At 32.1% G+C, this 27,618-nt stretch overlaps 5 protein-coding genes across 8 annotated transcripts; 1 reads left to right on the top strand and 4 right to left on the bottom strand.

Moving 5' to 3' along the window:
• The first annotated feature begins 11,440 nt into the window (after nt 1-11,440).
• On the top strand, nt 11,441-13,111 carry LOC110738840. Its single transcript, XM_021919281.1, has 6 exons — nt 11,441-11,807; nt 11,895-12,054; nt 12,157-12,285; nt 12,361-12,504; nt 12,619-12,819; nt 12,919-13,111. The coding sequence occupies exons 1-6, from the start codon at nt 11,761-11,763 to the stop codon at nt 13,030-13,032; spliced, it is 795 nt and encodes a 264-aa protein (XP_021774973.1). The 5' UTR covers nt 11,441-11,760; the 3' UTR covers nt 13,033-13,111.
• Nucleotides 13,112-13,239: 128 nt separating this feature from the next.
• On the bottom strand, nt 13,240-17,701 carry LOC110738810 (protein FAR1-RELATED SEQUENCE 9-like). Of its 4 annotated transcripts, XM_021919252.1 has the most exons (7): nt 17,188-17,701; nt 15,555-16,663; nt 14,308-15,310; nt 14,140-14,229; nt 13,981-14,064; nt 13,832-13,897; nt 13,240-13,745 (listed from the first exon to the last, which is right to left on the bottom strand). In XM_021919252.1, the coding sequence occupies exons 2-7, from the start codon at nt 15,980-15,982 to the stop codon at nt 13,263-13,265; spliced, it is 2,154 nt and encodes a 717-aa protein (XP_021774944.1). In that variant the 5' UTR covers nt 15,983-16,663; nt 17,188-17,701; the 3' UTR covers nt 13,240-13,262. The 4 variants fall into 4 exon arrangements, with proteins under 4 accessions (XP_021774944.1, XP_021774955.1, XP_021774948.1 ...); XM_021919263.1 differs by lacking the exon at nt 14,140-14,229; XM_021919256.1 differs by lacking the exon at nt 13,832-13,897 and having other exon boundaries at nt 17,188-17,698.
• Nucleotides 15,990-17,287, bottom strand: LOC110737016 (protein FAR1-RELATED SEQUENCE 5-like). The gene is made up of 2 exons (XM_021917366.1): nt 17,188-17,287; nt 15,990-16,663 (listed from the first exon to the last, which is right to left on the bottom strand). Exons 1-2 carry the CDS (start codon nt 17,285-17,287, stop codon nt 15,990-15,992), a joined length of 774 nt encoding a protein of 257 aa, XP_021773058.1.
• Nucleotides 17,702-18,736: 1,035 nt separating the features above from the next.
• Nucleotides 18,737-23,474, bottom strand: LOC110738804 (F-box/LRR-repeat protein 10-like). The gene is made up of 4 exons (XM_021919240.1): nt 23,061-23,474; nt 22,347-22,552; nt 22,003-22,096; nt 18,737-20,504 (listed from the first exon to the last, which is right to left on the bottom strand). The coding sequence occupies exons 1-4, from the start codon at nt 23,253-23,255 to the stop codon at nt 19,056-19,058; spliced, it is 1,944 nt and encodes a 647-aa protein (XP_021774932.1). The 5' UTR covers nt 23,256-23,474; the 3' UTR covers nt 18,737-19,055.
• A 1,449-nt stretch (nt 23,475-24,923) lies between these two features.
• LOC110738785 (alpha-amylase-like) lies at nt 24,924-27,618 on the bottom strand. The gene is made up of 4 exons (XM_021919222.1): nt 26,871-27,618; nt 26,453-26,582; nt 25,476-26,281; nt 24,924-25,381 (listed from the first exon to the last, which is right to left on the bottom strand). The coding sequence occupies exons 1-4, from the start codon at nt 26,958-26,960 to the stop codon at nt 25,127-25,129; spliced, it is 1,281 nt and encodes a 426-aa protein (XP_021774914.1). The 5' UTR covers nt 26,961-27,618; the 3' UTR covers nt 24,924-25,126.

Below are 27,618 nucleotides of genomic sequence, written 5' to 3'. Positions count from 1 at the left end.
CATTATTTTGTTGAGCGAAAATACGCGGAAAATAGGCAATGAGCATTGAGCATCGAATCGTTGCACACTCACATGGCAAGTAAGGCTTTTACTTGGACGATTCGCATCATAAATGGAATCATTGGTCGATACCTACGAATTAGGTGTCAGTGATCACCCACTGCTTTTCTTCTAATTTGCAGTCGGCAGTTTTGCATTATTTTATGTTTTTTAGCATTATTTTATACTTCCAACTTTTTTTTTTTTCCTTCCAAATTACAACCTGTAAAATAAAAGCTAAACAAGCATATAGGATATGGATATCCAATCAATTACATTGTTTTTGTATTTATACTCGTATAATTTATTACTACTTTTGGTTTAAGTAATACGAAGTATTCTAGTATCAATTACTAAATTGGTAATACCGAGTAACATTTTAAATTTATAGATGACTCATTCTATAATTCTATAGGAGTCTTTTGATATGTATGTAGGAGCTAATTATTCGCATAAAAAACCGAATAAACTGTCACTAGAACTCATTGAATAGCTAGCATTGAGTTTAATATATAGTAGAAGCAAATTGTTCACAAACTATAATAAAATATAAAATGAGTTAGCTACTTAGCTCAATAGAGCTCATTTATATATTCGTAAATAAACAATTCGAAATCTTACCACTATATTTCAAGAGTTTATTTGTTGTATGTACTACTCCGTATTAAATTTGTGTCTATATGACACTTTTTGCTGAAGTCTTTGGGTGTCTTTGGTAAAAAGCTTTTTAAAGAGCTTTTAGCTTATTTTGTCCAATTAAATGTTTAACCAATTAAAAAAGCTAATTTGGGTGTTTGGTATATAGCTTATTAAAAGAGCTTTTTGGGTTCAAAAAGCTCTTTTAGAAAAAGCTCGTTATAAGAGCTTTTTAAAATTAGCTTATTGTACAATTAGTTTGTTGTTTTTTAAATACACTAAAACAGCTAATAATTAACAGTTATTTACCAAATATTTTTATACAATCAGCTAATCATAACCAGCTAGTCAATCCAGCTACTATAACCAACTAGTTAAATCAGCTATTATAACCAGCTAATACAATCAGCTACCAGCTAATTATCAAACAAGACCTTTATAAATTTGCAACTTTCATACTTTAAATTAAAATAAGCCCACATTCCCAGCCTCCTTGCCACGTATAGTACAATATTCCTTCGCTATTTACCTCTTGTTATTTGATACAGAGTGGTGTCTCTAAGACTCTAAATATTATTACTATTTTGGCTTTTAGAATGAAACTATACCGTTAAAATTAGAACAACATTTAAAAACTATAAAAGTATAGAGGAAATATAGTTTAAACAATAGCTGTTAGAGTGATCATTGTCCAACCTAAAACCATCTCAATACCATTCCGTTGGAAATCAAGTCAGCTAATAATCTAAAACGAGTGAGTTCCAATTCCAATAATTATGGCTAAATACTTGCATGCTTTTTTGGTAGACCCAACTAATTAAACATAATGACCTACAATTATTCGAATTTATTAATTGAAACAAATCGATCCGCTATCTATTTTTACGTTAACTTTTTGCTTTAAATGCAATCAACCAACCAATGAATTATTAGTGTCGCTTTTAATATTAATTTAATCAATATTTACCCAAACAAATCACAATTGAAGTCATACACGGCTTTGGAGTCTTTAATTTTTAAAAAACAACAATGTAAAGCACATTGCATGCAAATATGTGACGTTTTCTTGAGAAATAGATACGTGGAGTAGGTACTTTCCAATATTTGCTCCCATATATTTACACATTTATGTTAAAGAGAAACTTAAATTTACCCTTTTACATGTTGTTCTAATCTTCTACATGTACTCTACTAGTCTACTTTGATCAACCATATAACTTTTGCATAGAATATGTTGGGGCGGGTATCTCACCCGTAAAATCAATTAGTCACAAATAAATGGTTAGGTTGTCCACCCGATAGACTTAATATAGTCCTAAGATTGCTAACTCTTTATAATTATGATGAAAATTTTATAATAAACGTTTGAAAATTATAAAAAAAACTATTTTATATTAATCAATAATTATATATACTCCATAAGAATGATAATAACCTATCTTGAATAGTACTTGTAGGATTGTAATACTTTTCAATTTCCCCACAGTTAAACGTGCTTGGCTGGGTCTAGCCGAGTAGGCTATGTGTCACGAAAACTTGTGTTAATATATACTCCTATGTGAGAACGATTATTGGTCCTGGACATACATTTTAATTTGTGACCAATATCCTTCACCGTACCCTAGTTAAGCGTTGGGTGTTACGAGGACAATATATCTTTTAAAAACGGAGAAAATACAAAACATGGAGTAATAATTAATTAAATAATGTGATATATACCTTTGAGGAGTCTGAATCATTGATGACGATGAACTTTATAGTTTATCTTAAAGCAACGCTTTCATCTCAATAAACGAAGCTGGCAGGAAATATCCAGTAGCAGAAAGCACATGAAAATTAAAAAAAAAATCTCCTGATTTATTTTATGAATTTACTCTTGGAAAATGTATAAAGTTAGGAATTCATAACAAAAACACGTGCAAATCGGTGTAATTAGTGTGTTTTTGTCATGATTTTCTAAATTTAAACAATTTTCAAGAGTAAATTAAATGCTTATATGTAGCCCTTAGGGCTATGTATATCATTTTCCTTATTTTATTTCCAACATCATACAACCAGTCTTAAATTTTCTTGTTAATTACAAAAATAAAGTCTTGAAATTACTTGACTACATCTCTAGAAAATGACTTCATTCATTGTTTGGGTCTTGAGTTTAATTTTCCAACTTGCAGTTTACTATGTTAACGTTGAATGCGTAACTTTCATATATAATTTGTTCTTATCATCCCATCGATTGTCAGCAAAGTACGAATTATAAGATATGGTACATAAACTTTCCTAACAAAAATAGCTAATCAAAACTAAGTAAAATAGATGAACAGCTCAAAGAATTTAGGATAGTTAATTTTGAACTTAATTAATATATATTCGCTCGAGAGTGTGCGTGTATGATCTACTTTGCAGTAGGATTATGCCCTTTATACTGTATATAATGTATTGCCATTACGTGTTACAATTATAATACTAATTTTTCTTTATTTTATGTTATACTTCCTCTGTTTTTTTAGTTGACACCTTTTTATTATCACGTTCGCCAAGTGGTTATTAATAATATATACATTGAAACGATTTAAATAAGATCTCATATGAATATATTTTATCATATCTATGAACCACAAAAACGAGTCAAAGCGTGTTGTGTGAATAGTGTAAAAGTCAAACGGTGTCAATTAAAAAAAAGGAGGAAGTATAAGTGTAACTGTGTAAGGGTCTGTTCACTTTAGCTTAATTTCAGTTTAGTTTCAATCCACTCAGTTCAGTTCCGATCCACTTAGTTCAGCTCCTAATTACCTTATCTCGTCAAATATTCATTTCAATTTAGTTCAGTTAACTCATTTATTAATAAATGTAAACATACCCTAAATCTAACAATCACTAACTACCAGGTCATGGACATATTCGACTATTTATATAATTTAACATGTGTGTTTATTCTCGAGACCACAATTGATACACAATATTAATGCAACAATTAGGTAACGACAAATCTTGACGAGTATCATATGTACTCCGTAACAGTGTAACATGATACGGTATATGTTTATTTACATGTACGTATATACTTCGTATTGTATATGGGAATACATGGGCGAAGTCGCGAAGACAAGGCTTAATGAAGAAAAAGAAAAATACTCCCTGCTATGATATCAACAGACACGTGATTATAAGGCCACCAGATAATGGTGGTCCTTCGGAAACAAATTTCACATTTTCATCGAGAAATTAATAAAGCAAATAAATATTTATATAATTATACTCGTACTATACTCCAACTAGTTGACATAGTTGTTTCGTTTCAATATATTTGCATGCATTCCATTGCCATATACGAAGTACGGAGTAATAACTACTTACTACGGAGTAAGCTAATTAAATACGAAAATTTGATGATCAACAAACATTTTTACAGTCTTAGACATCGATAATTCAGAACGTTCAAATTTTTATTTCTTCGTCAAACAACAAATAATTAATTAGAATAAAATTTACTTAACCAAACAAAATGTACATAGGAATTTGAGTATGATAGTAACGGGTTTTAATTTTCCCTAGCAAGCCATTGGCGGGTGTTGTGAGTACAACTAGGGTGTATAAGTGATTGATTAATTCGAGTAGCGAAAGATAGGCATGACAAAACACTTCATCATGCCAAGGTTGCAGTGAACCTATTGTGTTCTCCACAAGCAAAGTAATGAGGCTGCCACTTGGTGAGCTTGAACTCGAACCCCTTGCCGCCTCCTTGGGTGGTAGCAGCCACTCGCTTGGCTTGGCTCAAGTCGCACGTACTTTAAGTAGCTGGTGTCTCATTTACTGGTGCACAATATTTGAATACTGCTGCAAACAACATTTAGACTATTAGTAATTTAGTAGTGTATATTTGTATAAGCAAAAGAGAGCATGCTTAAAACGATAGCTCTTTAAATACGGCCCATTTTTGAGAGCCCAATCAGAGTAATTGAAGCCAAAATTCCAATTGTTAGATCCTCCTACAATGACCCTGTTAGGCCCACAAGTGCGATTTATGCTAGACAAGAGACTAATTAGTATACACTAGACCCTAGTGTAGGTACCATAACCTACACCCCCTACAAAACGCAGCGTTTTGCGTTTTTCCCCTACCCCCACAAACTACAGTAACTACCCCCACTAACCACAGTAAAAAAAAAAACTATCCATATCAAATTATTCTCTCTCTAAAAACCATCTTCTTCATTTTTGTAGAATTTCTCTCTCATCAACACCGTCGAATCGGAACGAAATTCTCTTCAAATTATTGCAAAATTGCTTCAAAACACTTCATAATTACTTCAAATGTCTGATATTCGAGATGAAATTAAACAATCGCAGCAGCATTTTGATAAAGAGTAAGTAATTTTGTTCATTTGATTACGATTTTAGTACAATTTTTGTATGAAGCATAATTTTGGTTCTTTTCCTTGTGATTGTAGAGTGATTTTGCAAAAAAAACGCTTTAGAGAAGAACATGGAAGATAAAACTGGAAAATCAGAGCAAAATGTTACCAAAGAGTAAGTAATTTTGTTCATATTCTTGCGATGACAATTATAGTGCGATTTTATGTGTGAAACCTAATTTTTGTTCAATTTTTTGCAATTGTAGTATGATTTTGGAGAAAAATACTTCACAGACGAGTAATTTGTTGAAAATTTCTGAAGAAATGTATGAACCCTAACTTTTGTAAAACCTAATTTTTGTTAAAATTTTTTGCGATTGTAGTAATTGTTCTAAGATTTTACTGAAAATAACTAAAACATTAACAATTTATTAAATAAAACAGAGACGATGATGATGATGTACCTCTTCAGTCAAGAGTAGACAAATTGAAAAAAAAACCGCCAAAATGATCCAATTGTAGATCCGGAACTTTTAAAAGATATTGACAAGTCAATTGGTACGGATTTAACAATGTCTCCACTACCAAGGTAATTAGTCATTTACAGAATATATTATGTTCATGTCTAATATGCTAGTTGTATTTGATAAAATTGGTTTTATCTTTGTTTAATATGTTATTTGTATATGATCATATTTGATACTCATAATGTTCATTTATAGATATAGTTATGATCATATATTTATATTTGTTCATATGAGTATTTATTGAGATTTAAAAACAAAAGTACATTTCATTGAAACATCATTGTATATGATCATATTTGATACTCATAATGTTCATTTATAGATATAATTATGATCATATATGTATATTTGTTCATTTGAGTAGTCATTGAGATTTAAATAACAAATATACATTTCATTAAATCATCATGCACATATATAAATATGATAATAATCATTTCAGTGATATGCATTCAAACTAATGTCTTGTAATTAATTTATAATGTAGTGATGTGCCATTTAGAGTGATACACTTGCTTCAATTTAGAGATGGGAAATCTGAACCATTAACTCTAAAGAAGGTTATACAACAAAATGAATATGGTAATAGTTATGAAAGATACACTTTAAACAAGTAAGTTTATATGTATAAAATAATTGTTTTTACATTCAATTATTGTACATTGTATATATATACCAAACTTATTAGGTAATTCTTAAAATTTTAGTGAAAAAAAAAAAGGTTCGAGTGAAATTTGTTATGTCAAAATCAAGACCACCAGAGACAAATCAAACAATAAGGTATAAAAGCTTTATACAAAATAACTAATTATCTTCTTCATTGTATAAATTAGTTCATACTTTAATATCATATTATATAAAATAATTCTGTTTTTTTTAAGTGAACAAAGTGAGAACATTCCTGCTACTAATGCAACAACTAAGAGTGTGTCTGCTACACATAACACAACTGACAAAGAGAGCAGGGATGAAAGGTATACTAATGATCAATTTTATATAAACAAATGTTCATTTTTATAACAGTATATTTTATGTACAATTTATGTGCATTTTTTATTTAAAGTATTTCTTAATATTGATTTCAGCAAGCAAGAAGAAGTTCAACCAAAAGTGCAAAGCAATCCAGTAAAGAATAGTCTTGGCCAAAAGTAAGAAAACTTAAATGTTCAATTTAGATAGACTATATGTTCATTTGAAAATCAGTACAAAAAAGTTTGCTCATGGCCAATAGTAATATAAGTTATATGTTCATTTTTTTATTTACTAATCAAAATTGTAAATTCAAACATATTTTTAATGAAATATCAGAAAACCCAAAGATGATTCAAGAATAACAACATTAAAGGACAAGATGCAAGAAATACATTTAGACATAGAGAGAAACCCAAAGTATGTTTAAATTTAAATAATTGAATTAATTTAATCAATTAATGAATATATTTCAAAGTTAATATCATACATTTACAGAAAGTACAAAGAATCGACAATCAGAATTATGAGAAATCTCAAAAGAATGGAAAAGGCAAGCAAGGAAATCAGGAAAGGTAAATGATCATATTTATTGAATATTTTTGTTTAATAGTCATAAATATCAATTTTAACAATACTATTACTTTTGAAGGTGAAGCAAAAAAGAAAGAAAAAGGGCCAATAGAAGAGAAAACTGTGGAAAAAGGTAAAAATTTTAAAATGTACATTTTTATTACAAAAAATGTTCATATTGGAAAAGCATAATATTAAATATTCAATAAGATTAAAAAAATTAAATTTTAACTAAATAAATTTTAATAGAAGTACAAGAAGGAAAAAAAGGGACTGAAAAAGAGAAAAGCCCTAAAGACAAAACTGTGGAAGATGTCTTTCCAAAGACAACAAATGTAGAAGGTAAAAATTTATAAATGTACATTTTTATTACATAAAATGTTCATATTGGATCTACATAATATTGAATGTTCAATAAGATTAAAAAAATATATAAATATTAACTAATTAAATTTTCATAGAAGGACAAGAGGGAAAAAAAGAGCCTGAAAAGGAGAAAATCCCTAAAGAGAAAACAGTGGAAGATGAGTCTACAAAGACAACAGATCCGAAAGGTAAATAGTGGAAAATGTACATATTCATTACCTGAAATGTTCATTTATATTGTATATAGTAAACTTTTGTCATCCAATTTAATAATGTTTATTTAATCTTTTATATTTGATCATTTCATATGCAGCACAAATTGCACCTGATTTTGTTCAAATTGAGGATGAAACTTATCTTCTAGATCAAGATGATGATAAAGTTTCCACAAAACTTAGTGAGGAGACAGCTCCATCATCACAAAAAAGTGATCAGTCAACCAAAATGAAAACAAGATACAAAATGGTTGCAAGGAAAAACAAAAACAAAAGCCTTGTTGTTGTGCCAAGTGGTAGAATTACAAGGAGCCAAGGTAATCATAATACTTTTCTGTTACACAATAAATATTACACTTTCAAATATACTAACATAAATTTTTTTAAAAACAATAGATGTTCTGTTAGATGAATCTAAAAAGGGAAGCCTGAAGAAGGATGTTGAGCCTGCTAAAGAAACCGCAAAAATAGGACAGAAGAGAAGAATGTCTACAAGGAATTTTCCTATTCAAAAGGAAGCTGATGCACCACCTCCAGCACCTACTCCAATAAAAAAAATGGCAGGTGCTCCTGCTGAATATCCTCCAGACCAAGGCAAAAAGGGTAAATGTTCAATCTTAATGTATAGAATGATCATTTATGATGGTATATCATTAATGTTCAATTTCAATATATAGGTGGGAAAAAGAAAACTCTAGAAGTGAAGAAAACTTCTAAGGTTGCTGGCAAAAGAAAAGCAGGTATATAATGATATATTATAAATGTTCAATTTCTATATATAGAATGATCATTTGAGAAAACAATTTTGTTCATTTTATCATTTGCTTACTGTACATTTTCAATACTTAAACAAAATTATATATTTAATTTTCAGATGTCAGTCCTGCCAAGACAAATGCTGGAAAGAGAAAAAAAATACAAGAAGTACCATCAGATGAACCCTCTCAAGATCCTGACAGTGATGATGATAGTGAAGAGTCAGTTTATAGAGCAGAAGAAGAGCCTGTCAGTGAGGATGATTATGAGGTGGAGGAAGAGGAGGAAGAGGAAGAAGTAAAGCCAAGGAAGAAACAGGCAAAGAAAGGGAATTCAGTGAAGGCAAAGGTTGAAAAGGAGGAGCAAAAGATGGTACTGTATGATGAAGGAAAGATTGAAGGTAGGAGAAAAAAGAAAATGAAAACTGAAATGGTTCAAGCAATAGAAACTGATGAAGTTGAGGAAATTCAGGAAGATGAATTTGAGGAAGAGAAATCTTCAAAGAGAGGAGGACATGTGAAGTTCATTGCATGGATAAAAAAGATGACACCTACCCAAAAACAACAAATTATTGATATAGGGTTAGGATCACTTCTTGACATTAGTTTACCTCAACTTGATCAAAAGTTCTGTAACTGGTTATTGGGAAGTTTTGAAGAAAATAGCCAGTATTTTGAACTACCAAAGAATGAAAAAATAGAAATTGAGGTAGAGGATGTTAGGGTAGTTTATGGCTTGCCTACAGGAGAAATTCCAATTGTTGAGCCAAAGTCTGATAAAATTAGTGAGGAGTATGCAGAATTTCTGAAGAAATGGAGAAAATCATGGTCAGGAAAAACTCCATCAGTGAGTCAGGTATGATCAGTTTTAAATGTTCATTTTAAATACATTAAATGATCAAAAGTATAAATGTTTTGTTCATTTTGTTTGCAGATTGTGAATGGATACATAAATGATAAATTCACCAACAACAGACCACCAAGTGAACATTTCATTACTAACTTTTTAGCAGTGGCTGTGAACTGCTTGATGAAATGTGTATCAAACAATCAATGCCATTTCAAATTTCTTTATTCTATGATGGACAAAGAAAACATAAAAAATTTGAACTGGTGTCAGTTTGTATATGACTCACTTATCAAATGTCATGTTGATTGGAGAAAGCAGCAAGGCAAGGGGTTCTACAAAGGCCCTCTTCAATTTCTGATGGTATATTCTTAGATACAAGATGTTCATTTAAATTTAAATAAATGCACTTTTTTTTATTGTTTATGTTCTGTTCCATGTTTTCTTTTTTCTTGTAGTTGTTCTATTTTGATAGAGTTCAGAGGTTAGACAAAAGGCCTCCAAGAACAATTCCTATCATATCTGCATGGAATAGAGACATGGTTCTTGAGAGGTTGAAGATTGAATTAGAATTGGGATTTGGGAGAGGGAAAATTCTACCAAGGATTGCTGCAGAAGTTGAAGAAAGTCCTAAGGTTATAAAATGATCACTTTTGTTAACATAAATGTTCATTTGTATAATCTGAAATGTTCAACTGCATAATTTTTAATATTCATTCATATAGGTTTTTATGGATGATTTTGTTTCCCTGGTAAAAACAACTTGTTCAAACCTGTCAAAGCTTTCTTCAAAATTGGTGAAGGCAAAGGATATCTTCCCTGGAAATGACTTGGTGAAAAAAGTTGATGAAGTTTTAGGAAAGGTGGTAGCTAGGGAACCATCAATTCTAAGCCAAGATGAAGAATTCTTTGGCAGTGAGGATTTCCTAAATGCACTTGCACAAGCTGAGAAGAATCTGATGCAAGGGTCTGAAAAGCAAACAACTGAGAAGCAAATGACTGGGAAGAAATTAACCAAAAAGGGAAAGGAAAAAGAACAAGAATATGACATCAGAAAAGCTTTCAGCTTGGGGTTGACTCCACCTTCTCCAGCCATTGGTAAATTCTAACTAAAAGAGACTATATATCCTAATTTTTATATGAAAAATTCTAAATTTGTGGTCTAAATTGTCCTAAACAGAAACAGGGCCCACCTTTTCAACACTTGGTGATATAATTGAACAACCAATAATTTCAACAAATGGTAATATGTTCATATATTTAATAATAATGTACATAAACTTAAGTAGAAATGTTCATTTCTAATTATTATGTGTAAATACTATTAACTTAGTGTATCTCCAAAATGATGATTTATAATACAGCTGGAGAAAAGGATGTGGGTAAAACTTCAGCAGCTTCAGAACAAAGAATTGAAGAATTTTCTAGAACTGGTATAATGTTCAATTAAAAAGTGTAAAATGTTCATTTACAAACAAGAAATATTCATTATTAATTGTATTATTTTGTTAGACGCAGCAACTGGTTCAAAACTTGATGCTGACACTAGGTCAGATAATGAAGGATTGCCTAGAACAGGTATAATGTTCAATTATAAATACTCAAATGTTCATTTACAAAGAAATTATATTATATCTAATTAAATTTTTTCTTAGATGCAGGATCTGGTTCAGTGGTTGATGCTGACCCTAGGTCAGATGGTGGTGAAAAAAGTGATGATCCAAAAAACACAGTTGGAGGTGGAAAACAAAACAAGGAAGATGTTTTTGAAAAAACAAAAAATGATGAAAAAGTGGAGGGGTAAAATCCTGAAGACATGTCTTACTATTAGGGTTATGTAATGGTGTAGGATAAAATATCTAGATGGAACAATTTAACTTATGTTACTATCGTGTTGTAACTTGAAACTGGTGTTTCTCAAACTATTGTATGTGTGAACATTATTTTGTTGAATATGTAATATGAATGTGTGGTTTATGTTAAATCAATAGGTTTATGTTAAATCAATATCTTTCATTTTATGAATTGAAAATGATTCAGGGTGTTACATAAGAAGCTTTTATTTTATTAATATGTACTGACATTGTTTCACTTTTCAGTGAAAACAAGAAGATTGTTGCTTCATCCTCAAAAGTCACAAAAAGGTACATTATTTATATTAAGTAAATGTTCAAAAATAATAATGAACATTTTCATATACCTAAATGTACATTTGTGTTATGTAATATGACCAGGAATGATGATAAGAAAAAGTCAATTGCAGAAAAGAAGAAAAAAACTGAAAAGGAAAAGGTTGAAAGGTATAATTTCAAATTTATTTATATACACTCAAATGTTCATTTATGTTCCTCATAATTTTCTTAATTTAACAATATTTTATATTGAACAACAAGACCAAAACGCGAAAAGAAAACACTTCCTCCTGCTTTCCGATCTCCTTACTTGGTCAAGTACAAGGATCTGTTTAAAGATGAGAAAGCCATGAACCAAATTGCAGTAGACTTTGCTCTTGGTGGAAAAGATGAAAGGTAATTACTTACACTAATTAAACTTAAGGTTTAATATCTTTTATAAAAATATGTTCACATTCATATTATTAAATGTTCATAATGCAGTGCACTCTTATACTATGATGGCTTGAATCTCATCAATAGAAATGAAATGAAAACTCTTGGAGATGATGTTGAAGTGACAAATTGTGTCATAGATGGATGGGCAAGGTTTCTTAATCATAAAAAGCCGAGAAACAAGATTTATTTCTCAACAGTGCTTCATGTTAGTCTTTCTTCTTTTTTTATATTATTGATTCTATTTTCCTATGATAAATAATTGCTAAAAATTCATTTAACTTCTATATGTTTGTTTGTATTTCAACAGCACATTATGTGCACAAATAGAGTTTGTCAAGAAGGATCATCAATGAAGACAAGAATTAATGCCTTCATAGAAAGAATTGACAATGAACTGAAGTTGAATAAAATTGACAGCATTGTTGGATATAAACAGGTATTAATTCTTGTTTAATACAAATGTTCAATTACCTTCAATATATTGTCCAATAACATTATATAATTTGTTCAGGTCTTCTTCCCAGTATCAACTTCTCAACATTTTTTTCTGTTGTGCGTCAATCATATAGAAGACAAAATTCATATAATTGACAATAGAAAACTACCAAAAAAGGTATCAGTCCAAGCAAAATATGAAGAACAACCAAAAATGATGGTGAGATAATATGTTCATTTATAGTTGACTACATGATCAATTATATTTTATTAATTGTTCATGTCTTCATCACAATACAAACTTCTAAACAATTTTTACTCTTTTTTCTATCAGTTAAAAGGATTGGCAGAGTACATGAAACACCTTGGATATCAAGATGCAAAAAGAATTGAAGACTACACAGTTGTTTTGGAAAAGATGAAATGGCGTAGCAACAATGACTATACAAACTGTGGAGTTTACATTATGAAGCATATGGAAACCTTCACTGCTGATCCTAATGAGAGCTGGATTTGTGATTTAAAACCAAACAATGTAAGAGTTATAAATGATCAATTATTTAAGATATAATATTCATTTATGAAACAGTAAAGATTGTTTAATTAAAATTTGACAATTCATTTTGTTCAACAGGTGGAACAAATTAGAAATCTAAGGCTCCAATACACAGCAGAACTGATGTTATTTGAAGAAAACACTGAATCAAGAGCAAATAGAAGGAAAGCTAGAAAATTTGCAACTTTGTAGTTTCAAATGTTCATTTACAACTATGTATATGTTCATTTCTTATATATGACTATTTTTTTTTTTTAGAAGTAGACTTATGGATTTTATTTTAATATTATTGTAATTGATATTTCATTTTAATCTTTGAATGAAAGTTTTTTATATAATAGATCGAAAATTCAAAATTACAAAATAGTAATTAAATCAACATTACAAAAAAGTCTAATGTTTATAAAGTTCTGGAATACTAATTATTTATCTTTATTAGCCAAACGTTTAGCTACACTTGTATCAAAAAAGGCTAACAACCTATCATATTTAGAAGAAATCTTTTTAGAACCTAATTGAACATTTCTTGATTGAAGAATTGGAACACGAGCACCTTGATCATTTCTTTGAACTGTGGGAGGAGTAACTTGAACATTCTGAACAGGAAATCCTTGATCATTTATTTGAACCGTAGGAGAAATAACTTGAACATTTGTTGATTGAACATTCCTGGAGTTGGATATGATCATTTCTGGATTGGTGTTTGAACAATTCTGAGTTTGATTTTGAACATTCCTGGGAACAGTAGGTTGAATAACAACAGGAGATTTTGTTGACGCACTAGTATGAATTGGAACTCTTGGATTAATTTGAGAGTAAGTTTTAACACCAGAAGCACCTTCATTTGCACCAAAATTAGAACAAGGTTGAACAGCAGAAACACCTTCAAGATTTAAATCCTTCGCCTTTAAAAAAATTAAATTGATCATTAATAAACCAGTATATGATCAGTTACAAACACTTATACAAACAAATATGGAAAAAAAAAAACCTTAGCAATAGATGAAATATCAACATCAATAGATATGATAGATGAAAGAGAGCTTTCACCAGTAGCCTACAAAAAAACCAAAAAAAAATATAAAAAATAAAAAATTAAATAAAAAAAAATTATAATATAGATCATAAATGTTCATATACCTGATCAAAATCATTGGAAATACTATGATTTGATTCCTTAGAACTAGAAGGAATTTCTTCTACAACAGCTGATTTTAAGCCGACCTATATTTTTAAATTATAAAAATCAATATTAATAAAATATAAATAAAATGTTTTTTTTGGCACATTTGAATTTACCTGAGCCCGTTTATTGCTCAAAACAATCAATTCAATGGGATCACTAATAGAATTAGCATAAGTAACAGCACAACCGTTCTCATCAAGTTCCTATTTAAAAAAAAAAACATAAATGATCATTTACGAAAACTGAAATGATCAATTTGAAAATATGAAATGATCATATACCTGTACAACTGCTTGCCCTATACCCCTTTTGTAAGGAGTGTACAGAGACTTTTTCCTCTTGAAATTACCCTTTGCCTTGTTACACTGCTTCTCCAAGGTACTCTTAGGCCTTACATTCCTCTCACCTTTAGGCCTAGCTTTTGGAGGATTCTTGATCTCAAGATCAACAATTTCAACCTCTTTAACAGGTTCACTAAAGTCAATTACACCTGATACACTCTCAACCTTTTCTTTTAACAGATTGAAATAACACTCAACCTCTGCCCTTGCATTCAAAGAATTCTGACAACTTGTTATCAACTTAACAAACTTTCTGATTGTTTGTGACCTCCAAACACTAGTAGCCACAACATTTGTCCTCAAAGTAGGTTCTTCAATACCATGACTACACATGGCAGCCTTTGTCCATCGTTTCATTATATACTCTTGTGGAATATTACGCACACAATGCAAATGATATACTCGAAGAGAATGAGAACAAAGTAAACCAGTCTCACTAAAGTACATGCATGTGCAACAAATTGCATGTGTTTCCTTATTAAAAACAACTTCATGCTTAATTATATCCTTCCCAGGCCTCCAAAGAAGATATGAATATTCTGGAAAACGCAAACCATTATCAACATGATCATAAGCTGTCCCCCTAATGAACTCCTCTTCAAAAAGAACATAAGCTTGAATAGTGTACAATGATCTTGCATGAACTAATATACCAATATTAGCAAAAGCTAGGTGCCTATTACCCCTCAGAGTATTGTAATCTCTTGCACCTTCCTTACTTCTCCACTCAGAAATGACATCAAGAAAAACATGATAAAAATCACATAAACCTTGAGTCTTATTAAGACGTTGTGAAACTGACTTATTAGTAGTTTCACTACGTTGAGAAGACAATATACCACCAGACCAATACTTCTTAGAATAAGCAGGACACCACATTTCCTTTATTTTATACAAATCACATAACCAATCATCATTTTCACATTTGTATTTATCACACATCCTGTATAACAGAAATGATCATATATTAATTTAAAAATGAACAAAATATAAATTAAAATATGTACATTTGTGTAAAGAATAATGATCATAAACAATATGGACACTAATAATATTATGATAACATACATAACAAAGTAAATTGTATGATCATATGTAAAACACTAAATGTTCATATATATATCACATAATAATCAAATATATCACATAATAAAAATAAAAAATAAATATAAAAAACAATAATTTACCTTTTCCAGAAATATTCAAATTCAGCAGGAGTTTCACAATACTTCAAAAGATATCCAAACAAATCTGTAAAGCCTTCCAAAGCTCTCAATGCTCCAATGTGTTTCTTAGAATTTTGTTCAAGATGCCATACACATAAACGATGATGAACAGTTGAAGGAAAAATGTTTCTTATACCCGCTGCAATCGCTTGTGCTTGATCAGTCATAATTGTAATGGGACTTTTCCTCCCCATTGAGTGCAAAAATGTATCAAACAACCAATCAAAAGACTCGGTGCGCTCATTAAGAATAAAACCCATACCAAACATGACATTGTTACCATGATGGTTCATCCCAACAAATGGAGCACATATCATTCCATATTTATTAGTTCTATAAGTTGTATCAAAAACCAACAAATCTCCAAAGTAATGATAATCTCTCATCATCCTACCATCACGCCAAAAAAAAACTAACTAAAGCACCACTATCATCTTGTTCAAAATCATAATAAAAATCTGTCTCATCCACATGTCTCTTGGCAAAATATTTAATCAATTGGTTACCATCACATCCTTCAATTTGGGCAGCTTTTTCAGATGACAATGCATTATAAGCATCAGAAGCAGTAAAACAAAGATTAGGAGATCCCCCAACCTCCTTCTTTAGAACCCTCAAAGAATCAGTAACTTTGACTCCACTCAATTTCATTGTTGAAATGAAAAGAAGCTGCTCTTTATTCACATCTCTTTGAGACCTTATCAAATGCCTTTTTTCAGGAGGAATCATAGCATGATTATGAACCATTTCATGTCTTGTACATGTATAGACCCCTAAATGATCAATATGAAACTGCACAAAAGCTAAACAACCAGTTCGATGATCCAACTTCTCATAAATCCTTTTATTCTTACACTTATTATCTTTGAATCCCTCATTACAACAAACAAATCTTTTCATCAAAAAAGAATCATCTCTTCTTCTCTTACTCTTCCCAATTCGAATTCCAAAACCTTTCCTAAAAGCATATTCATTATACGCTTCGAAAGCTTCATCTTCAGATTTAAATTCTTTATCCTTTAATTCAGACTGTTCTGCTTCTAAATACATAATATCATCATTTTTTTCCACTGCACAATATACAATTATAAATGATCATAAAGAGTTTCATGAATGAACAATAACAAATAAGTAAAATGTTCAATATCAAAACAGCACATGATCAATTGCAAAAAGAATTTCAGCACATAATATTTTGAACAATATTTTCATTATTTACCACTACACATAATATCGATATAAAAATGTAAAAATAAATGATCAAAAATGACTTTAAGACTGAACATAAACACATTAGTAACAATGAATAAGAAAACATAAACGATTAATTGAAAGTATAATCTACAAAATATACGACAAAAACACACAATTCTAAAACACAGAGAAAACAACAAATGAAACAACAAATGAAGCAACAAAATGTTCATACAAAGTACAACAATCCAAAAACGTTCATCATAATGTAATCAAAGTAGTAAATTCAAAAATCGAAAGTGAATAATAATACATCAATTAAGTTCAAATTAACAGAGCATTATAACAGAACAAATTAGGGATAATTAAAAATTGAAAAATTATGATCACAATTACTCACATTGTTGCACAAACGAATCAACGAAACGAAGTCCAGAAGGAAACACACGCTCGCAATCGCGATCAAAATCAACGCAATCTCCAGATGCAGAATTCGCCATTGATGATCGGTAACAATTAACGAATTCGTTCAAAAAATCAAATGAAGAAGATGAATTAGCGAGAGAAAAATGTAGATCAAAAATGGAGGTTGGTTGATCAATTGAAGAGAGAGAAAAAATAGGGTTTAAAATCATATATATACATAAATTGAATAATAAGAATCAAAGGAAAAAGGAAAAAAGAGGAAGAAAAGAAAAAAAGAAAAAAAGGAAAAAAAAAAAAAAAAAAGGAAAGAATCGCAAAAGGAAAGAAGCTGCACATGAGAACTCAATACCAGCTACAAAACGACGTAGCATAGGGGGGGTGTAGGGAACACACCCTACACTAGGGTGTAGGGTAAAATTTTCAACAAGAGACAACCACTGCGGCTAAAATTGTAACCAGCAGGAGCAGGCCACCCACCCTGTCCCTGAGGAGAACCCGCACCTTCACCGTGACTCCTACCCCAATCCCTGCCCCAACGTTGTGTCGTTGTCGGCTCTGGCTCCTTGTTGCTCATCCATGTTTCCAACAAAGAAACACCCAGCAGTACTGTAAAGGCTAGGATACATGCTGATGACCTGATGGTAGCCATGTAACATATACCACCACTATTATAAGACGGATGTTGAATGAATGGATGGTTCAATGATCAATCCATTGACTGCAAGAGGGTTTATATAGGGCGACGGACAGAAGCAAAAGATCGAATGCTATGTTTCTCCAAAAAGGCGCAGAAATTTGTTTGTCAACAGAAGGCAGCTCTTCACACTTTGCAAATGGAAAAGTGTTGCATATTTCCAGTATTGATCAAACCAAAAAAGAGATACATTACCAGTATATAGTTTAGTGTATTGGTAAAAACAGGAAATCAAGTTAATGAGAAGTTTGCTGCTTAGTTCACAGCAGTAAACAGTAATTTCCCAATCACTCAGGAGGAAACTTGAACTTCATTTTACAAATGAAACCAAGACAAGTTTAAGAAGATTGAATATAACTTCATCTTGGGTGCGCACTTGCCAAATTTGATGACAAATTAAGCTGTAATGAATTTTGGACTGAGTCAAACTGGTGTACCCGAACGACACCTGAATACCTGATATTACATGAGCCGAGTTTAACCCAAACTTAAAATCGAACCAACCTAACTTGATTTGAAAATTAATGGCTAATGTTGATTGATTTTGTTATCATAAGCCAATCGTCAAATATAGACTTGAATATGACCCAACTCGAAGCAAATGATACATAATCTAGAACAAATTGGCCTGAGCCAGCATATGACCTGCAATGGATTTACCCCTGCTGGGCTGGGATATTGACCAAAAAACATGCAAAATTTGGCTTCGTAACAATGCACTCCTACTATACTAACCCATATTTAGTCTATAGACAGGAGCTAAAGCCTAACATATAAGCATACTTTTAAAAAAGTCATAAAACAGAATTTCAGTAAATGACATTTTAATGTGGGCAACAGTGGGCTTGATAAAAGAGCAGAAATTGCATGAATTACTTGTTTTAATTTGCTTGTAAACCATATTTATTAACCATGGTACAAATTAGATACAACATGCTGCAACCAGTTCAACATAATCCATTAATCAATACAACATACTAAAAAAATATTCGAAAAAACATAAATAAAATTACAACAAATCAATACAAGAAACTGAAACCATTCTAAAAAGAACAAAACTAAAATTACAACAAATCAACTTAGAGCCGTAATCGGCATATTTTAGAACAAAGACATGCGTACAAGTTACAAGGAATTTACCTGCCATTTCATTCCTCTAGTTCTTCATGTTCAGCAGCCTCTGCCATTTCTTCATCGCTTACTACATCATCACCCTCCAAAATAAATCTTTCGAGTTCATCCATTTCCTCGTAATCATGGATGTAAAATCCATCCGCATGATCCCATTGACCAGTTCCTAACTCCTCACCACGACCAGCAACATGCAAGTAAGGTCTACTCCTAGCTAATGCATCCACCATGTCCCTGTTCACACTTCCAGTCACCCCCAACCATTTTAATCTCGGAAAGTATGGCTTCTTCAGCCAGCGGAATGAGAGTGCAGATATACGCCCACAGTTATAGAGATCCAGCAAACGTAGGCAGTTGCCATGCCATCTTTCATCATCAACCTGCATTGAGGCCAATGCCATGACCGAAGTGTCACCAATGAGAGGACATTGTCTCATACGGAGTTCACAAATTGAAACTCGGCTTTTAGCCAAGAGTAGAACTCCATTGTCACTCAGATTAGGCAGATTTGACAAGTCCAGTTCTTGCAACACGGGCTTTGAAGTGCTACTGAATAGGGCCGTGATGCATTTATCTGTAAGTCTCTTGCAGCCTCTAACAGAAAGAGAAACTAATGAGCTAGCTGCCATTTCCTTCAGATGTGAGATTCCAAAATCACTTATATCAGATCCATCAAGAAGTAATGACTTTAATTTAGGAAGACGGCTGATTGCTACCAGAGTTTCATCCCCAAGGCTTCTGCAATCTCTCAGGTCAAGCACAGTCAGATCCAAATTTGATGCCACATGTGTAATTGCAAGATTGGTCAGCAGATTACACCATCTCAAGCCAACATGTGTTAACGAAAGAGGGGTAGCTGAGATGTCCAGAAAAACCAGATCGGTGAGTTGGGTCCCATGCGATATTTTTATCTTGTAAAGGTTAGTGCATGAATGTAAAATAGCTCTGAAACCTGTATCTGTAACACGGCAAAAGCCACCAAGAGATATACTTTCCATACTTGCACAACTGTCAGCCATTAAGAGGATACCTAGATCATTGACTCTACGAAAATAAGTTACGAGGAACTCTTGGCTACGTACCAATGAAAGATGTTTCAACTTTCCATGTCGGTTTATCTGCTGGAGACCGTTGTTGGTGAGGTCAAAGGTCACCCTTGGTTCAATTATAGGTGCATCTCGAAGATCCAAATGAGTCAATGAAGTGAGATTCTGGGATATTGTGTTGATCATAGTATCAGTGATATAATCTACAGAAAGGCACAACTTCTGAAGATTCGGTAGTACAGGTGGCTGCTCTTGCTGCAGAAACTGACTAGGCCCAGGAGTTGGGCTGAGTAATTCTGTCACCATGACTGACGAGATATAACCGATTTCTAGAGAAGTTAGTTTATCAGAAGCCAAAGTCCATGCCCGGGCAAAATTATGCCGAAGAAATGTTGAGACATCAAACATCAGATTGAGAGTCTGCAAAATAGAGAGCACAAATCAGATAGGATTAACAAAGTTGATGGTCCATTATGAATGTTTTAGCACTGCTCAATATAGACAATTGACATGTATAATCCAGTCCATTACAAATTCTACTATTCTTCTTTCAATTTTCAGACAAAGGTCCTCCAGAATATCTCACAAATAAATGGAAACTTCATCCCAATATGGGCCAAGTCATTACAACTCATATAGTCCAAAAACAAGAATAAGAGCCTTCACTGTTTCTATAGCTACATAACTACATAAGCCAATGATCGTTATATCTTATATGTGGATAAAGTTTGGTCACATATACGTGGTATTTGACAGGTTAGAATGGGAACCAGTACATATCCTTTTCTTCAAGAACACCTTACACGAAAAAAACTTCACCTTGAACACTTCCATAAGTAGAGCAAAAAAGAACGGAAGGCGTACATAATAGCTTCTACAAAAACCATATAGCTCTCCAAAAGGAACAAACAGTTCAACATTCAAGAGGATAAAGCTTGAAAATTTTGGCTGTCAAAACTGATACTAAGCAGACTGCACCTGCTTTCACTCAATCTCAGTTTGCCCATCTCAACCAATAAACAAGAAGTGAGTTGATCAAGGTCTAGACGTTAACCCACACACCAACTAGGCAATATGACACAGGCAATTAACAAGTCACCAACTAGGATTCAAAAGTATTATGCTCATTCTATCTAACCTTCATCATACACATAAGTCATAGTGGTAATTCAATCTGACAAACTATAGACCCTCAAGCCCAATCATCCAAACCCATGCATCTCTACACAAGTAAACTTACTGCTCCATAATATATTATCTCCATCCCTAACAAGTAAGCGGGTGGGTGCAAAGTCCAACTTTACAGAATAGGATAGAGGAGAAAGTAACCAAAACGGTATAGCTTCAACCACCGAACTCCAACAAATTAAGTCAACACAGGTTGGAAAGATGTATCTTAGATACAATATTCTTCCTTTGTAGTCTAGTAACACTAGGGAGGCACGGAAGCACAGTAATGAGGAATAAAAAGAAGAAAGAACGGAGGAAGACATCATTTATACCAACACAAAAGAGTTCAGGTAAAAAACCTCACAATACTTGAAGAACCAAAACCACCCAGCATGTGTCCCGCCATTAACATGGTACTAATACACTAGGGTAGGATGGTCAATATGTAGTTGCATAAAATTACACCAATAAGATTATCACAACCAGAAAAGGAGTGTCTCTTCATACAAGTCAGCCAAAATGTGTGAAACAGAGAAAAACTATGATCGGTGCATAACTCTTTAGCACATTTAAGTTTTCACCAGAACTTATTTTGTTTTGTCATTTAGAAAAATAAAGAGCAGCAAATACTTCTATGATGAAGAGCATCATAAAATTGAAGTAATCATTCCCTGTGATAATATTAATGATCTCCCTGTAAGCAATCTTATTAGGTCATTAGAAATTTACTTTAGCTGTGGAATCTTACTTCCAGTTCATTGCAACCTCTGAGTAACTCCTCCAGATCAGAAATATGGATTGCACGACCTCTTTTGTCGCCCACACACCCAAGGTAGAGAGACCTGAAGGGGAAAAGGCAAGATAGAAGAGATGACAACATCACCTAATACAGCAATCAAACAGAGAGTATACCACATTCAACAACAGAACATAAACAAAAACACATCACAATGATACAAGTACACACAAAATTCCATAACATCTAGTAGCAAGTCAGGCAACAAAAAAAATATCACAAGAGTTGGCATTATATGAGCACTGATTGCTCATGATACAGTAATAAAATAAAGAACAATAGAATAAAAATCGTACCTAATATCACGACATTTAGCACCAATCTCAGAGAGCAATCTACCACTAAAATCCCCACAATTGTGAAGAAAAAGCTCATGTAAAGAGGGTCGGATGAGTTGAGTAATCGCAGAGTCATCAAGCCGGCAACAGTCAACTTTCAGGCTTGTGAGATAAGGGTTTGGGGGCAATAAGGGAGCCAACAGATCCATTGATGGTGCAACATCCTGAAACCCAATAGTTTAGTTAAAATCAACAAACAAAATCCATCCAAATAAACACCTTATGAACACATATTCAACAGTTTTCTCCACTATCTAGCTTGCTTTCTTAAATAATATTTCACCAACAAAATGAATCAACAAATCCCATATAAATAGGCTCCTCTTTATGCTTATAATATATAATATCACTGTTAAACTCATATAGTTGGTACCCAAGACCCGGGATCGAATCAAGTTCATTATAAACTTAAAAATATATGTAAAAATTGACATTAATGGCACAGATTTCTCACAAGAAGCTTACTTTTAGTTCATCAGAAACATGAAATTAGACAACTTTCAATAAAATACAGCCAAAATGCAGATTAGTTAGCCCTAAAACAAAGCAAATCTAACCAAGAACAAAACTTTTTCTAACATTTAGCACAGAATTGAATCAAATTCCACAAATTAACAGAAATAAATCATAATTACAATAAAACAAAAGGCATTAAGAAGGAGAGAGATTTACAAGGAGGTGAACAGTAGGAAGGAAAGTCATAATATGAGAAGCGCAGGAATTGAAAGTGCGACAAGTAGAAGCGACGGAACAGATTGACGCCATGTCTAACTTGGAAATAATCGTCGCAAGCAAAGCTGACGGAAGTTGATCCAACCCCATTCTCTCTCCTCCTTCATCCCCTTCTCCTTCTTCCCTATTCTCCATTTCTCTCTCTGTTTCTGCTTCTTAATTTTTTGGGGGAGATCTAAAATTGGTGGAAATTGAAGATTTTTATTGCAATTTCAAGACAAGAATCATTTCATTAATGGGGAATTGTTAATTTGCAAATTGCAAGGAGAAGGAAACAAGAAATTAAAAAGATTTTTTTGTTTGTGTTTTATTTTTAGTTTTTAGGAAAATTATGCGGTTAAGTAAGGGTTACATATAGGGAATTAAAGATAAAAATATAACATTAACTAGATGAAGTCAAAAAAAAAAAAAGATGAAGTCCTTGTTTTTTATTTTATATATATATATATATATATATATATATATATATATATATATATTACTCTTTGCTCATAATTTTATCATGTATTTTTTGCTTATTCATAGCTTTAAAGGCAACATCTTGTTCAAAAAAAAAAAAAAAAAAAAACTACATATAATATTACCCTTATTTTTAAAGTAAAAAAGAGTATTATAATATCATACTAGTATACGCAATCTTTAAAAAAAAAAAAAAAAAAAAAACTATTAATGTTTGCGTAGTGTAGTTGGTTAAAGTCTTGAGAGATGATGTTTAAGATTTGAGATCAAATCGGATTTAAGGCCTGTTGTCATTGACTGAACTCAGCTGAACTGAAATGAATATTTTATAAGAGGAGGAAATTAGGAGTTGAACTGAACTGAACTGAACTGAATTTCAACATATGAGAACAGATCCTTATTAGTATTAGAGCCTGTTCACATTTACTTAATTTCAGCTCTAATCAGTTCAGTTCAGCACTTAATTTCATTCTCTCATAAAATATTCATTTCAGCTCAATTCAGTTCAGCTCAATTCACTAAATGTGAACAGGTCCTTAGTGATACTTTTATTTACTTAGTATTTTTTTGTTTGAATGAAGGACAATATACGAAGTAAAAGGGAGTAAGGCAATATGTTCACTTTCATTATGATATACTCATTCACATGGGTTAAATACTCCGTAGTTAAGCTGATGTATGTATGAAGATGGTTAATTGCAGCAAAAATTTGTGTTATTAGATCAAGAAACAGTCCACATGCATTTTTTAAAGAAACTTCCCTCAATTTCATTAGTTTGTTTTGTCGGTTGATTACTTGATTAACATTAAATCATTAATCTTATTAACTAATCTCACAAATCCTACTTCTCATTTAATTACGCAAACCTCTTTCTTTAGTGATTAATGAGGATTATATCATTTTACAAGTAATGTGATTATGTGATGTGAGTGTATCCCTTCAATACCAAACAAATACTAGTAGATGAACAAATCAAAAGACCTTACAGCCTTAATCCGTAATATTTACTTAAAGTGATATGATCACATAATTAGTTTTGTTTCTGAAATTTTAATTCAGTTCGTATTTGTGCAGTTTTAAATGTGCATCTTTGACCATTAATATTATGTTAAGGTGAATATTAAGGATAATCCCCATTTTAATATATTTCTTTTTATGTATAAATTATAAAATATACTACGTAGTTAAAGTTAGTTCATTGTAACTGTATAAAATAATAAATAATCGAGTCAAACTTTCAAAAACGAAGGAAATATGATTATTTAAACTTATTTTTTCCGTAAATGCTTCAATAGGTGAACATCATCACACTATTGTTATTATTAATCTCAAAATGATACTACTAAAAGAAAAAACATGATGTGCTCTATATATTGTAAAAGCAATACTCCGTATGTCATACAATGACAAAGAAGAAGTTTTAGTGTATAAAAAAAATCTATAAACTTTAAAAACGGTAATGGTATAGATATTTTGAATTCATTTGGCCTTCATAGCATGTATATATGCATAGTGCACATGAATTTGATGAACAATCGATCTGTTGCTAAGCTTGCTTCTCCCAAACACAATAGTCTTTACCAATAGCAACAACCTTGAAGTTGGAAGGAATAAGTTTGCCAACATCAAACCTTGGTCCGACCTTAACAATAACCTTTCCATCGATCATTGCTACATATGCATCTGCATCCGCGTCCATTATATTCACGCTACTTGATTCAGTTAGACTGTTTCTTTGCCTGATTGAGGTCAATTTAAGGATTTCTTCCTTCAGTCCCCATTCAAAATAATGATCATAAAACTGCAAAACAAATATCAGAAAAACACACATTAGTTTAGATATAGATTAGCTGATTAAAGTCTAAATCGAGTATTTTTTAAGTTTTAGTGCTTACTATGGATGGAGTTCCTGGATGAGTTAATATGTAAGCATATCCTAGCATGACCTTGTCTGAAGGAAAGGGCCATAACTCCTGCGTGGATCCGGTGTCGTGATTATCAATGAAAGTAATAGCATTTTTCGGCATAATTCCAATCATACCACTAGGCCTACCCTTAGAGTCTTTCATTCTCCACCATTCTCCTTCAGCAGCAGCTTGGAGAACACCTTTGGTAGTAAAATCAAACACATTAACAACACCACCTCCTGAATTCACCCACCCTACAAGTTCATTTCTCGGTCCGTCTTGGTTAAAGTCTGGCTTACCATCTGGATCATAAGTGATTGAATCCCAAAGTTCTCCTACAGCAAAATCTGGCTTAGTCTTGTCCATGTATATTTTGGTTATGCTAGGAGCATATCCCTTAACAAAATCAAACCTCCAACCATCAAATCCCACCTCGGATTTGAGCCAATTCATCCAATCCACCAACTCCTTTTGCACTCTTGGATTAAGATGGTCAATATCAGGGGCAGCATCATAACCAGCTCCGGTGTCTAAATTCCCGCTACCATCAGAGTATTTAGTGTCATCCCTGCAGATAGCCCAAGGACCCCAATCGAGGCGATCATCAGGCGTTCCACCTTCGAAAATGCAGTATATCCCTCTGCCATCTTTCTTATCAGCACATCTATGATTTATCACTATATCAGCTAGACACTTGATTCCTTTTTGGTGGAAGGCATTAACCAAGTTCTTCAATTCGGCTTTGGTTCCGTACTTAGATGCATCAAGATCATATAATCTCCCAGGCAAATATCCTATAAATCAACAAGAAATTTACATTCAAAAACATTAACACTACCCAAACAGCTTTAAAAGTATTATTTTACGTTTGAAGATAACAGTACATTTGTTCAACTTGTTTAGGACTTTGTACATTAGTTGCATATATAGTTTCTGTATAAACAAAACAATGATTATATATATACCTTGAGGCGAAACAGAATGAGTTGGGGGCGGAAGCCAGACATGGGTAACCCCTGCTTTAGCTATATCATCAATAGAGTTTTGAAGGAAGTTATAAAATCCTCCTTTCTTATTGGATTCCCAATTAAACCCCTAATCACATCAATCAATAACGAAAGTTAGCCAATGAAATAAACCACAAAGAAATGATCAAATCATGTCAAGAAATGTTAACCAAAGAAGGGAAAATGGCATTGTTCTAAATGTTTGTTTCATGCTTTTTCTACTAAATTTTTGTTGTACCACCCCAAATTCATTCCTTTTCTTAAAAAAAATGTGACATTGTGTGTTTATTGAGTGAAATACTTGAATAAACTAGAGATAAACGAGTAATCGTATGTGCATATAACAATTCAAAAACATATTGCAAGACGAATGTACCTGAAACAACAAGGCAGAAGCTGCAAAATTAAAGAGAAGAGAAAGTGAAAGAGAAAGGCAGCAAAGAGAGACAAGATTAAAACTCTTCATCTTCACTACAATTTAGAAAGATTCAGAATTAATTTGGAAGAAGATATGGTATAATGAACAACAATAAGAGGTATATATAGAAACAAATGCATGAGAAACAAAGTAGCCAGTTTTACGAGTGAACGTAAAATTGGTTGAAAATGTAATGTTAGCCGCATTTCCTGACGTTTTTGCTTGCAGAATGATGTTATATGGATAAAATTTATAATTGGATGGGTCAGTTTGTTGTATAGCTTCTCCTATCCTTTCATATCTGATTAGTTGTAACAGATTATGTGTGTATCATGGATGTAGATTGTGTAAAAAGCTCTTCACATTTCAGTTATATAATTTAATGTACTATGCAACCGATTAGTCTATGTTGTCTAATGATGCAACGAGAATTGGTTACGTATATTATATCTAGTACTCCATTTGCCGCATAAATAAATTGCACTTTTGTTTTATGATAAGAATGCATGGGGGCAACGAGAATTGATTAGGTATGTTCATATCTAGTACTCCAAATCTAGTACTCCTTTCGCCGCATAATTAAAAAATAATTAAAAAAAAAAAAACTTTCATTTCTTCTAGCCACATTTGCCCACACTTAGGGCATGTTCACATTTACTGAGTTGAACTGTACAGAACTGACTGGAGCTGAACTGAACTGATTGGA

This window comes from Chenopodium quinoa, unplaced genomic scaffold, assembly GCF_001683475.1.
Source record: "Chenopodium quinoa cultivar QQ74 unplaced genomic scaffold, ASM168347v1, whole genome shotgun sequence".
NCBI lineage: Eukaryota > Viridiplantae > Streptophyta > Magnoliopsida > Caryophyllales > Amaranthaceae > Chenopodium > Chenopodium quinoa.
This window is presented reverse-complemented; position numbering and strand designations above follow the sequence as displayed.